This window comes from Camellia sinensis, chromosome 4 (genome assembly GCF_055761805.1).
Source record: "Camellia sinensis isolate YWXY chromosome 4, ASM5576180v1, whole genome shotgun sequence".
Classification (NCBI taxonomy): domain Eukaryota; kingdom Viridiplantae; phylum Streptophyta; class Magnoliopsida; order Ericales; family Theaceae; genus Camellia; species Camellia sinensis.
Window position 1 is genome coordinate 14,534,571 of NC_138964.1, and position 14,067 is coordinate 14,548,637.

Consider the following 14,067-nt stretch of genomic DNA (forward strand, 5'->3'; position numbering starts at 1 on the left):
AAAAAAAAAACAAAAAAAAACAAAAAAAACAAAAGAAAAGAAAAAATAGAAAAAAACGAAGTTCTTAGATTCTATGGCGGCGGTGGATTCTATCCAAAGTAAAGATGATTTATATGTGGTTTTCCCAAATTCAAGTATGAAAAATTCGGATTGGGTAGTTGATGTCCTTTTCATATGTGTGCAACTCGAAATTTTTTTACCTCTTATCAAGCATGCAATGGTAATATTGTGAGAATGGTTAACCATACAATGAACAAGGTTGTGGGCACTGGTACGGTTAGATTTTGTAGGAGAGGGTTCAAGAAAAAGAGTTGGAAAATTCGAAGATCTTCGAAGATCCTTGAAGAACAACTTCGAATTCTCTAGAATATGATGAGAGGCTTAGATTCTTCAATAATCTCAACTTAGGAACACAACAACAAAGGAGATGATGGAGATAAGAGATTGGGTAAAGAAGAAGGCAAAATGGCTAGAGAATAGAATAATGGCAAGGCTCTCCCATTGATCTCCCACTTTCACTCTCAAGGTTGATAATGGAGAAAGGAAATTAGTTCTTTCCCAAGAGTTAAAAATCTCCAAAATCCATCCCTTGTAAAGCTATGGGTGGGTGCTATTTATAGGCACCTCATGATGTAGGATGGAGCCCATGTGCAAGGCACATGGGCGATATTCTCTCTAACCACCTTGTCCGAGGAGGTGACTTCTTCGAGGATGAGAAAACCCCGAAGAGGAGATCAATCCCTCGGCGAACCCTTCTTCTTAGCCACACCTAACCAATGATCCCCAATCATCCCAAAAGGGTCAGGGGTAGTCCCAGAGGACGTCCTGCCACAAAATATTGCCGAGTCTCATGGACCCCCCGTGGTCGTGCCACCTCGACCCGGGTATAGGCTAGTTTAACCGAAGAGTGAATTTATCTCCACTCACCGTCCTCGGGATCGGGTCCTTTGTTCGAACTCCATTACGCCCATGGTTCTGGTGCGTAGATCCCGGAAAGCTCCGAGCCCACAAGTGTTCTGGGACTCATTAACGGAGCGACTTCTAGATTGCGTCTGAATCCGTTCGAAGCCAAGTGTTTAGGACCTCTAGGTTCGTGGATCCGAACCCTTTCGAGTCCGAGTACCTCGGATCTCTAGGCTTGCTTAATACCCTTTCGAGTCTGGGCCCGAGTAAGTCTCTAGGTTCGTGGATCCGAACCCTTTCGAGGCTTAGAGCCATTCAGCCCGTTTGACGGCGATAAATCCAAGCCCACCAATCTTGGACTTGCGATAAATTCGGGCCCACTAATTTTGGGCTATTGGGCCTAAATAATTTAGTGGGTTTAAATTAGCTCCTCTTACAGATTTCACTTGCTTGATGGAAGGGTTGCGACCTTAATCGGGGTTCAACATGTTCCCGATTTATGGAAAAATTTAATTTCACTTGGTATGTTGGATTCCAAGGGTTGCAAGTTTTCATCAAAGGTTGGAGCTCTTGATATTTTTAAGGGAGATAGAGTGGCGATAATGGGAAAAATGGTCAGGGATCTTTATTTTCTTGAAGGGGGTGTTGTGACACGAGGTGATTTTGTCAAACACCAAAGTGCCCAAAGGTGGATGTGTATGTAAAGTGTGGCAGTGTTCAAAGATTCGCGAAAATGTGCAAAAATCCGGCCAAGAACAAGGGCAACAACCAATGGTTCACAAGGTAATTTTGGATAAAGAAAGAAAATTTTGAGAAGGTTTCTGTAAAAAAGTCGGTTTCTTTTGCAGAAAATTTGGTTACTGTTTTTGAATGGACACAGGAATGAAGGGGTGCAACAATATGAATTTTTCTCATTGATAGAAGGGGGTGATTGTTGGGTTTTTCTGTCCATAGAAAAATAAATAAATATTTTTTGGAACCTAATTTTTGGATCACAGTATGTTTCTGAAACTCCTTTAGGAAGATGTATGGTTAGACACATTTTGTTGGGGTGTCTCATCATAGTCTTTAATTGTTTCATTGGTAATATGACACGAAAAATGCTTGGGAGCACTAATTAGTGCTCCCACTAATTAGGTGGCAGTAGGTCCCGTCATTAATGATGTGATGTTTTGGTCTTGAAGTTGTATTTTTTTTTTTTTTTTACTTTTTTAATGCATTAGTGCTATTAGTGGTGATATTTTTAGTGGGATGAATTATTGTTGAATATGACACATACTCTATGAGAAAGGAAAATATTGTTGTTGGGAATCTATTGGGTTTGCTGGCAAGGGTGTAATGATTACACGTGGTAGTTGGTATCTCTGGCTTGGGAAGTTCAAAAGTTTGTTTGTCTTATGTAATGTTCATATCTATATATTTATCAACTGTGTAATGGGTTGATACATAGAGAGAAAAATTCACACGATATAAGTGAATTGTGCAAAACAGTGCTACTGTTTGGGGAGTGTACACAGTGAGTGATATATATACATAGTGGGTATAGTAAGGGAGTCGCAAACAGTGAGGGTTTGGTGACTGATATATGTGTTTATTATCATTGTGGGGGTGTGAGGTTGAGAGCAATAACATTGTGGGGGGTGTGAGAAAATACCAAGGAGTTGTCTTTGTCTCACCATTGTAATTATTTCAATATTTAGTGGATTGCTTCTCACTTACCGTGGACATAAGTATTTGGGCAGAACCACGTAAAATCTTGCATTCTCTATTTTGTAGTCATTCTATTTTTATTTTATTTGCTTACATTGTTTGGGTGGGGTTTATTCCTAACAAAATAGCGGTGGAGGTATAGGGTTGAGAATACTTTTTTGTGGAAAAAGGTAGTTTGTGGTGTGGTATGGATCCTAATGTATGGTAAACCAAATCTTGTAATTGCCATACAATTTCTTGGGTATGGAAGGAAATTGTTTATCTTCATTAGAAAAATCAAACCATGTTCTTTTCAAAATGAATTTGAGGCTTTAAGTTAATGGTATTGTTGTTGGGTTTAGGAGAGTTTTCTTGTTTTGTTGTTGTGTTATTATTGTTGACAGCTTGCCTAACTTTTATTATTTTCTTTGGGCATTGGATTACACATGATTACTTTGGAACATATATCAACCTAGTTCAGGATATATTTTAAGCACATAAAATAAAACGAGAAATTTGCATAGAATTTGAAATCTCAAGTCAAGATATATTTAGGAACAATTAGAAATCAAGGTAGTTAATCGAATGTAATTACAAATACATGAAGTGCGACTCTTTTGTATGTAAAAAAATATAGCAAAAATTGCACCCCACAAAATTTTTCACTTTTTATTGTAAATATTTGCCCTACCTCCTATTGGAGTCCAAATCTTCTGCCATAGTTTCCTACAATGCTCCCCACCATGATGCCAAAACAGTGTCGTTTTGGCCAAAACGACGCTGTTTTGGATTTTTTTTTTCTTTTTCCTTTCCTCTCTTTTCTTTTGTCTCTTTGCATAGAGAACCATAACCTACTTGACGGAGTAAGAACAGAGAGACGAAACGAAGAGGAGGGCGACGGCAACAGTAGTGGCAACGTATTGGTAATGGATCCTCAACTACCTTATTCTTTTTCTTCTTCTTCTTCTCCTCTCTCTCTCTCTCTCTCTCCTATTTCTCTCATCTTTTTTTTTTCCTCTGTGAGAGCTAAGAGAGATGTGGATCCGTTGTTTTATGTTATTTTTGGAGAGTTATTGATTTGCTTGATAAATCAATGGTTTTGTGATAATATTGTTCATGTGTTTAATATAATCAAGTGTTAGATGCTATATGTATTCTCTTTAGTCCACACAGTAGACTGAAGCGTACTGTTGGCTTACCACGAGTCCTGTTTCGATGATCTGAACCGTTAATGTGTAGAGATCATCGAGTACTTTATGCCTGCAAAATATTACTTTGATCGAATATCTGTAGCCCTTTGATCAGTACACATTTTTTGTTAACAATTTATTTTTAAAATTATATTTACCATTGACAAAAATATATTCCGATCAAGAAACTACCGATATCCAATTAACGTGATTTTTTGTACATATAAAGTACTCGACGAGTTTTACATATTAAATGGTTTGAATCATCGAAACGGAACCTGTGATGGATATGAAGTGTTTAGAATTAAAATTTGGGTGTTGTTGTGTAAAACATAATTAATGGTTAAAGTTGTTTATACTAGAACCATTGGCTAGAATCCATTACCATTGCCTCACCACCGCCATAATTAATGGTTAAAGTTGTTTATTCTAGCTTTGTTGAGTGGGTTAGGGCATGGCAAGGAGCATTGTAAGAAATCATGGCAGAGGATCCAGATTCCTCCCATTGATGAATGATTTTTTAATTTATTTATTTTATGACCCACAAATTCCCCCCCCCCCCAACACACAAAAATAAGTTTGAACACACATCACAGATATAAAATTTTGAATAATTTTCTGGTCTTTTTGCAAGACCATAGACTAAGCAAGGATGTTTATTCCTTGATCTGTTTTTATTGATGGTTCTTGAAATCAATAAATTTGCTTTCGTTGATAAAATAATAATAAGAGTAAATTACACTAATATCTCTTGATGTTTGATTTTTTTTTTTTTATAATTTTAACATAATTAGATTAAGCTCCTTTAAAATTTTAATTATATAATCTTTAACTCAGTTTTTATCTATAATTCATTAGCCGAAGAGATAAAAAAAAATGTTATCTTTTTTACATTAAAAAATATATATTTTTTGCTATTTATTCTTACTTTTTCACACCATTTGCATTAAATTTAGTCCATTGAATCTTATTAAACAGAAAATCAGTGTATTATACCAAAACTATGAAACTTGTTATATATATATATATATATATGTATATATATTTTTAAATTTTAAAACAGTTCAGTGTAATTTATCCTAATAATAAAAGTAGTTAATGACACATAATAGATAAGTATGAACACTAGATTGAAATTTATTTTATTTTATTGTATTGCAATGAGACATAATAGATAAGTATGAACACTTGATTGAAATTTATTTTATTTTATTGTATTCCAATCGCATAAGTCTATTCATTTATTAATTATAAAGACATACGTATGTTAGTTTGTGACAATGTCAGACGTACGTATGTTACCATGGTGACGAAGTCAATTTCAAGGAAAGAAAATTCTGTCAAACATCAATGCATTATTTATTTATAACAACTTTAATAATCAAAGAAAATCATCCTTCTCACTTTTATTGAACATTTCAATTGACAAAGTCACCGTACATTTCTACAAGGGCTGGAGGCAGAGGGCTCAGGTCAGGGGGTTCTAGAGCCTCTAACCTTATGTAAAATCTTTATTTTATTTGTATGTTTTTATTAATTTTTTTTTATAAATATATTACATAATAGTTCTTCCAATTTTAATCTAACGTTCAAAAAAAAAAAAAATGAAAAAACTTTAATGTAGTAAAATTACCAGTCAAAGAAAATATTTACAATAATATTAGGGTCATTATATTTTCTTATTATGTATTGTTTATTCTCATATATGTTAGTGCTATATTAGTATTAAATATGAGTGGTTAAGATAATAAATAAATTGTAGTAAAAAATATAATTATTCTAACATTATTGTAGTTCAAAATAAAAAAATAATTGTAACATTATTGAAAAAATTTAATCCGGTCCATATTAAAAACAATATAGTTTATTTGTGAGTTTCTATAATATATTTAATGGAATCACTAGCAAAACTTTATGTACCTAAGGATATTGTATAATAGATTAATTAGAGCATCTCCAATAGTGAACCAAATTTTTCACCAAATTTGAGTAAAAAAAAGCCAATTTTCTCAATCTGATATGGCTTGTTCCAACCGTGCATCAAAAGGGAAGGGTCGACCGGTAAGACTAATTTTTTTTTTTTTAAACCTGTTTGAACCTTTTTGACTGGTTTGAACCTACCTATTTGAAAGGGAACCGGTCGATCAGTGGGTCAACCGGTCGGGCATCCGGTTGGTTGACCAGTTGACCCACCCCAATGGTCAAGCACAGTGAAATACTGATATACAGAGCTTGTTCTCAGTTTGATGAAATGTTTGTTCCATTCTCATTTTGATATCAAATTGGTGAAACCATTAGAGCTTGAAAAAGTCACTTTTTCATCAAATTTCAAATCTGATGCATGGTTTGATACATTGTTGGAGATGGTCTTATATTAAGATTTTTTTAACTATTACCAAATATTAGCTTAATGTTTATCTATAAATTCTTACATTTTGATCTCCTTAACCATAAAATTTATACAAAAAATATTAATTAAGACTAATTTCTTACAATTTTATTGGTTCAGTTTACCTCTATTGAGTAATATTCAATAATGATTTAATCAAATAAAACTCTAACGAATCTATCGACGGCTCAATAGATTTATCATATGCCATCTCTTTGGCGAAATGACCTCCCACCAAAGAAATCTGGGCTCCGCCCCTGATTTCTATATCCATAATTATTTATTTATTTATTTATTTTTTAATTCTTATGAAGAATCTTAATCTAAACTATGGAGCAAAAAATGTAAACCGAAGTAATAAATTCGGGTTAATTACATTTTTGATCTCTAGTGTATGAGATTTGTATCATTTTGGTCAACAATATTTAAATTGTGTCAATTTGATTCTTAATATATAAAAGTGTTTTAATTTGATCCCTCAACCAAATTTTGTCAATAGATGCTATTAAAATCAAGAATAAATGTGCAATTTTGGACATTAAAATAACACAAATCATATATTTTGAAACTTAAAGTATAATTTTTAAGTGAATTTTTAAATTAATGACACATCACATATTTTTTAGACTAAAAAGGCCTATTTGATTGGTGGGATTGTAGCATAAGATTTAGATTATTAATCTATTGGATATATATATATATATATATATTCTAGTGTTGGTTACAATTTTTGTTATCTGAATTAGATTTCGAGACATTATATCCAACAAATTGACAATTTTTTTTTTTTTTTAAATTCTACAACTAATAATGCAAAACAAACATATAATTAAGAATATATTTTTCCATATCCATTTCAAAACAAAAATAGATAAAAGTCGATTATATATTTTACTAATTCAGCTAGATAATTAAACTAATCTCATGTATTATTAATCCTCTCACAATTAATCGTACTAATCAAACATGGTCGAAGTGTAATTTTTAAACTAGTTTTCACATGTATTCCTGAATTTAATGACCTTTATTGACCGAATTTGGTTGATGAGCCAAATTGAAACATTTCTCATATATTAGGGACTAAATTAATACAATAAATTCATACAATTTAAACACTAAAAATCAAAATGACACAAATATCGTACTTTTGAGACCCAAAAAAAAAAAAAAGTTTGTAATTAACCCAATAAATTATGATGTTGAGATATTGAATTTCATGATCTATATATATATAGGTTGGTCATCATGTTAGTGAGCATTCTTGAGGCAATCCTTGAGGGAATCTTTTAGTATCAGTGCAATAGTTGTAAATCATGTAGTTTTTTTGCACCCATTTGATCCTCTGTTGACCAGTTGAGTCCAGTGACTGAGTTAACCAGGCCGGGTTGTTTGAACAGGAAGAGGAGGAACCTGGTATGCAAGCTTCGGCAGAGAAGTTCCTGTACGACGCGGTGAATGGAGCTTGGCTCCAATCGGTCTTCACTAGGCCTCCACGTGTAGCCCAGTCATCAGCGTTCCAGAGACTAGAGTATATCCACATGGCTTGGTTATTAGGGAAAGGAATACCCTTTGATTTCAAGTTCTTGAATTGTCTGATTGGAGTTCCATCCACTGAAAAACTAATTAAAAAAAAATATATATATTATGATAAGAATTAAAGTAAATAAATAAAGGGTTTAGGGATTTTTTTTCCACAAATAAAAGCATCGAATTTTTGTCCTTTTTGATATTAATACACCTATGATGGCGAAATTATATTATTTGTAAAATATAGGTAAATTATAAATACATCTTGAAATTTGATTAAAATACAAATTATCTCCCATATGAAAATTACATTTTATCCCTGAGATTTTTAATTTCATAACAAATTGTCTATTTTATCGATAAATTATGAAGTCAATTAATAGTTTTTAATGATGTTAGAAATATATTTCAATTAATAAGTTAGGTAATTTTATTATTGTATAGAAGATCAATTATGAATTTCATTTTTGTAGTTAATTCTTTTAATTTTTTTTTTCTAATAATGAGGTATTTGTAATTTTTCAAATCACAGGGAGCAATCTGTACTTTAAGCAAATCTTAAGGGGTATATTTGTAATTTATTCTAAAATATATAATGCGATGCTACTAATTTTATGAAAATTATTTTATAAACTCTTTGTTTCATTAGGATTTCACAAGTATAATTAGACGTTCTCATAATAAATTACTTTTTTTCACAATACTCATGTAAAACATTTTCTTCAATTAGTATCAAAATTAATTCAAATTTTTAATTTTATGAACACACCTTATCGTCCACAGACAAATTTTTTGATGTCACCCCCATACATCCCGGTATGGCAATTAAAATGAAAATCACATGTATGTCGATATGTATTGATTCATAGTGGTGTTTTAGGAAGTTAATAAAAAATTGACTTCTAATTTTTTTAGTCAAAAAAAACTAACTTTTTGGGCAGTGACTTGAGTAAAAAAATTAACTTTTTTTTGCTTAGCTTCCCAAAGCAATCCATAGTCTATTCACAAGCTCGTATAATTGATTTACAACCTATACATTGACTCAATTGTTATAAAAAAAAAAAATTCTTTTATTTTTTTGTAGTTGCTGATGATTTTAAAAAATTCGTTTTGTTCAATACTCTCAATACTGATTCTAGTACATCTCCGGATACTACTTAAAAGAAAAAAGTTGAGGATCATGAAAAAACTTTCATGAAAATGATCATGAAAGAATTACGACTCTTGGATTACCTTAATTAGTGTGTGATGTTTTATTTTAAGTGTAATCCAAGAGTCATAAATCTTTCATGATCATTTTTATGAAATTTTTTTCATGATACCTAGTATTGGTCTACTTAAAAACTATGAGAGAGAGAGAGAGAGAGAGTTACATGATACTATGAGGATTCCATAGAAGGGAATAGGTATGGAAATCTTGGGTAGGGTCGAACCAAAGATAAAATTGCTGCTCTCTATTTCCTTTCCCTTGCGTAAACACATTAGTGTGGAGAATATAAGGGTCGCCACTCAAATTACCCAGAAATTCAAAATCAATTTCATCATGAGTCGATCCAACTGAAGACAACTGCAATCAACCCAACATTGAAAAAATTCTGTTCATACATAAAATTCATAAAACTAAAATTAATGTGACAATATTGTTTTCATAAATAAACTTAGTATTTTGTTTTAAAGCCATATCTTTTTGTCTGAATTTTTCTATTTGAGGAACAAAACAACATAAGCTTACATAGTACGCAGTGACGGTGCCAGCAGAGTTACCAGGCACAAGTTTTAGCTGCATATCAATTTTACCAAACAAGTACTGGTTTTTTGATTTGAATCCCGAACCGGATGACTTGTCGAGCGATAGGGTGAGAAGCTGTCCATTGTTGAGTATTTTGGCTCGGCCATCGCCCCATGTGATGTCGAAATCTTGGTAGAAGTTGCTGGCAGAGGCCATTGTTAGAAGAAGACACAGCACAAGGGAAGAAACCATAATAGTAATAGCCATCTTTTTAGAAAATAAAGTTTGAGAATTCATGGTATTTGAAGAGGAAAAGAAAGAACACAATAATGTTGGGATTTGATGGTGTGAATAAAGTGCATGAAATGGTGAGGGTTTATATAGGAGTGAGAAGTTTGGTGATCAGTAATGGAGGAGCCAGCCAATTGTATTATAGGTTGGTTGGGAAAATAGAGCAAACATTGATTACCATGGTGTTACCAACCCAACGACTTAAAATAAGTTCCTGTGTTTGTTTGATAGACATGGATTGAATTAAAAATTTGATAAAATACATAATCTCATGTTTTATTACGAAAGATAGTCCACACATATACTCCACTAGGAGTTGAGATAATAAAAATAAAAATAAAAAGAGGTTCAAACTAACTCAATCATATTATCCTTTTTATTTTTTTACATATCTTTTTATTTTTTATATAAAAAATTAAAAAATCAATTAAAAAAATATAAATAATGACTTCCCAAACATCCCCTAATGGGCTAAATTACAAAATTAATAGAATTTTCGTAAGGGAAAGAACAAATCAGTACATGTTTGGAAAAAAAAAAAGAAGATAAATAGTAAACTTTACAAACTTCAACAATTATTAAGATCATAAACTTTTTCATGAGTATGTAATTATTTTGAGAAAGTACAATTGATTTGTAATTTTTGCATTTTTTTAATCCTCGCTCATGTAAGCCAATCTAAACATAAGATATGATATATGAATATCAGTTCTACGAATGCTATTCACATATAACTTTATCTCTGGATAGCCTATTCTTACTATTATCCCGCTTGGTTTGGGTATGACTTATTTTTTTTTTTTTTTTTTTGCTTATTACGAAAAGATATGTAAAAAAATAAAGAGGTGATGCAATTTAAATGAGGCAATAAGTTGCTTATTTTTTGTATTGCCAAAATTAGTTGCTAATAAAGTAATTTTTGAAAAGATTGATAATCCTAAGAATAAGGCTTTGTTTGAGATGTGAATTGACTTTTTAACTTTTTGAATTTTTAGCTATTTTAACTTAGGGCTAAAATAGTCTCGTTTGGGATGAGTTTTTTTTTACTTTTTTGACTTTTGTGAGAGAAAAAAATATTATAATTATAATTTAAATGTGACAACTTTTAGTTTGGAATTAAAAAACTTATTTTATATTTTGTAACTAAAACAATCCCAACCTAATCCAAATTCACATGCCAAACGAGTACTGAGAATACTAATCTCATCCAATATGCCGGTCCAAATGAGCAAAGAGTACTGGAACAAGTGTTGCCAACTTGATAAACATTGATCAATTAGTGAGGAGAAGAGATGGGGCCATTTCTTTTCTCTTTTTTTTTTTTTTGGTTTTTGTGTTTTTTTGACATGTACTATTGCTCAAATTTTTTTTTTAAAAAAAAATATATATATATATATATTGGAAGAAGGCTGCTATATCTCCTTTTTTTTTTTTTCATCCTTTAATATTATTATTAGGGTAAGCAATCAAATTTCATTTACATTCATTAATTTCTTAATAATTATTCTTAAAAGTAAACTATTTATAAAATTTATCTAGACAGTAATACAAAATAATAATAAATTTCAAAATAATAAATAAAATTTGTGTTAATGAAACAGTATACGTGCATGCGTATGGGAAAGAAATTTTAGGTTGACTTGGGGATTGGTGAAGTGTGGGGGCTCACAGGACAGCTGCGATGATGACGAAAAGTTGCTGAATTAATAACTACAACAATGATTCATCCCAATAAAAATATTACCACTAATAGCACTAATTATGGTTATCAGAATTTCGATCTGGATCTTACGATCCTACGATCTTACGATTCATTTGAGTGCAATCGATCCGGATCGTGTAAAAAACTCCTTATAGGTAGGATCTTTCGATCCTGGTAGTGGGATCTTATAGGATCGTGGAATCCCGATCCTCTCTGATCCAATTTACAAGCCTTGTTTTGTATTGTATGACATATTTTGTTGTAAATTTTATATTTGTTGTCTAAATATCAATTTATGTTGTCAAAATAAATAATAAAAATTAAGTAGTATTGAATCAAATAGACTAAGAAAAACAAACTAGGAAACAAACATTCAAATATTGCGGTAATTTAAGAAAATTAAATAGTCGAAAAAACAAACTTAGCTTTAGCGGAGTCTAAGAAGGGTAAGATGATTGTAATTTTATCCCAATTTCTAGAGAAATTATTTTTGTGACTTGAATCCGCTCCACCAGGGATGCTAACGACAAACATTATCATTCGACTAAGCTACTCTTTTGAGTTCTTAATCTATTTTCGTATCCAATTTTGTTAAATATTTTTTCTTCACTTTTTATGCATTATTGTACATTGTGAAGTACTTTGTTATAGAATTCTTCTTCTTCTTCACCTTCTTTTTTGATAAAATACAGAACTTTTACCATCGAGTTTTCTATTGCATAATATTATATGTACATTTTACATGGAGTATTATATTTTTCACAATATCTTCACTTCTTTTTAATAAAATATAGGTTCATTTTGTGTATACTTTATAAGAAATATTTATTTAAATTAAATTATTATGTAATTTGCCTTTTTCGGTAGGATCTTACGATCCTCGATCCGATTCTACGATCCGATCCTATAAAAACCTCCAACGATCCAACGTAGGATCTCGATTTTAACAACCTTGGCACTAATACATTAAAAAAGTAAAAAAAAAAAAAAAAAAAAAAATACAACTCCAAAACCAAAACATCACATCATTAATGGTGAGACCCACTGCCACCTAATTAGTGGGAGCACTAATTAGTGCTCCCAAGCATTTTTCTTAATAAGTATTGAAAATTCGTTGTTATTATCATTGGCTTTGTTTGGGCGGTGGGTTTAGAATTTTTTCAAGTTAAAATTTACAGCAACAGAAAATAAGCCAAAATAATTAATAATATAAAATATCACATTAAATTTATAATTATTATTTTTTTTTTATAAATAATACATTCAATCATAAAAAAATTTAACTATCTTTACAAATATAAAAATTTTAACATATTAAAATAATTAAAAATTAAAATAACCAACTTCTCCATTAACTTTCCTTCTATCTCCGACGCGGTTTTGAAGGTAGAAAGAGACTGCAGGCCCCCCTCACTATCCCCATAATACACAGCTGTCTCATCTAACTTTTTGTTGTTCATTTTCTTACCATCAATAAACCAGGTCTTCAAGTAACCAAGGGTGGATTCTGTGTTGGTAAGAATTCAGAAAGCCACCAACAGGATTCGTTTGTGGTAATGTTTTTGGATTTCTCGCTTAAAATAAGTCGTCATAGTTTGTTTTTTTTTTTTTAATTTTTTTTAAGATTAAATATATTTCTTAGCGCTCAGGGTATGCAAGATGTCTTAGCTTCGATTTTGATGTAGTGGAATTCCCTATAGATATACTGTGATTGCTAAGGGACCAATAGTGACTCTGAAAATTTAATAGATTGAGTCACTCAAAATTTAAAGCTTTACAAATTTTATTAAAAGAAAATTTAAGCTAATTAACATTTGGAACTTTTCGCTTTCAAAGTAAAATAAATTTTTAATAAAATACTATCATCTTAATAAAACAATATATATATATATATATATTAATTGTATTCGACGATGTGTTACTTTCTTAAAATTATTAGATGATTATCTTATTGTCGATATCTTTTTCATATATGTGATCAAACAACCATATCCTTTATCTGGTTTGAGTGAAAAACATAATAGGGAAGAAATATATTTTGATTTTTAATGAATGGGTCCCTTATTTTTTTATTTAATGAGATTAATTAATTATCAAATGAAAATTTTATCATAAAAAAAAAAAAATCAAGGCCTTTTTCATAGGGCAAAACAACTTGGCGGGTATATGGAGTAGTCCATCTATATATCCGTTTATTTACCTAAAAAAAAATAAAAATAAAAAGAAATTTAGAAAGTTTGTTTTTGGATCATGGATTTAGATAGAAATTTAAAAAAAAGAAAAAATGTGAGTAAAATATAATTATATTTCATTCATATTCGACTTACATTTTTCCTCTCTTTTTTCAAGTCTTTATCTAAATTCATGATTCAAATACAGCGAAAAAGAAATCAAGAGGTGCGTTTTAAAAAAAGTATATATCATAAAAAAGTTGTATTTTTTTATAATGGAATTTATGAATATTTGTAGTGTGTATTATATCATTTTGTATATCATTTATGAAAAATTAAGTAGATCAGACACTTGTAGTCTTTTCATTATATCGCATTTCTCTGGAAAAAAAAAGAAAGATGATGAGTACATTTTTGAAAATAGATTATTCATTTTTTTGAGGCAAACGCGATAAAATAAAAAGATTACGATTATT

At 30.7% G+C, this 14,067-nt stretch overlaps 1 protein-coding gene across 1 annotated transcript; it reads right to left on the reverse strand.

The window, feature by feature from the left end:
• Positions 1–7,212: 7,212 nt before the first annotated feature.
• On the reverse strand, positions 7,213–10,008 carry LOC114319764 (putative xyloglucan endotransglucosylase/hydrolase protein 23). The gene is made up of 3 exons (XM_028266809.2): positions 9,431–10,008; positions 9,072–9,265; positions 7,213–7,790 (listed from the first exon to the last, which is right to left on the reverse strand). Exons 1-3 carry the CDS (start codon positions 9,722–9,724, stop codon positions 7,415–7,417), a joined length of 864 nt encoding a protein of 287 aa, XP_028122610.2. The 5' UTR covers positions 9,725–10,008; the 3' UTR covers positions 7,213–7,414.
• Positions 10,009–14,067: the final 4,059 nt, after the last annotated feature.

Coding starts and splice junctions, on each gene's coding strand:
- LOC114319764 (XM_028266809.2), bottom strand. CDS start 9,724: ATGAATTCTCAAACTTTATTTTCTAAAAAGATGGCTATTACTATTATG. Junction 9,266..9,430: donor GCACCGTCACTGCGTACTAT/GTAAGCTTATGT, acceptor GGTTGATTGCAG/TTGTCTTCAGTTGGATCGAC. Junction 7,791..9,071: donor TGGAATCCTCATAGTATCAT/GTAACTCTCTCT, acceptor TTTTTTAATTAG/TTTTTCAGTGGATGGAACTC.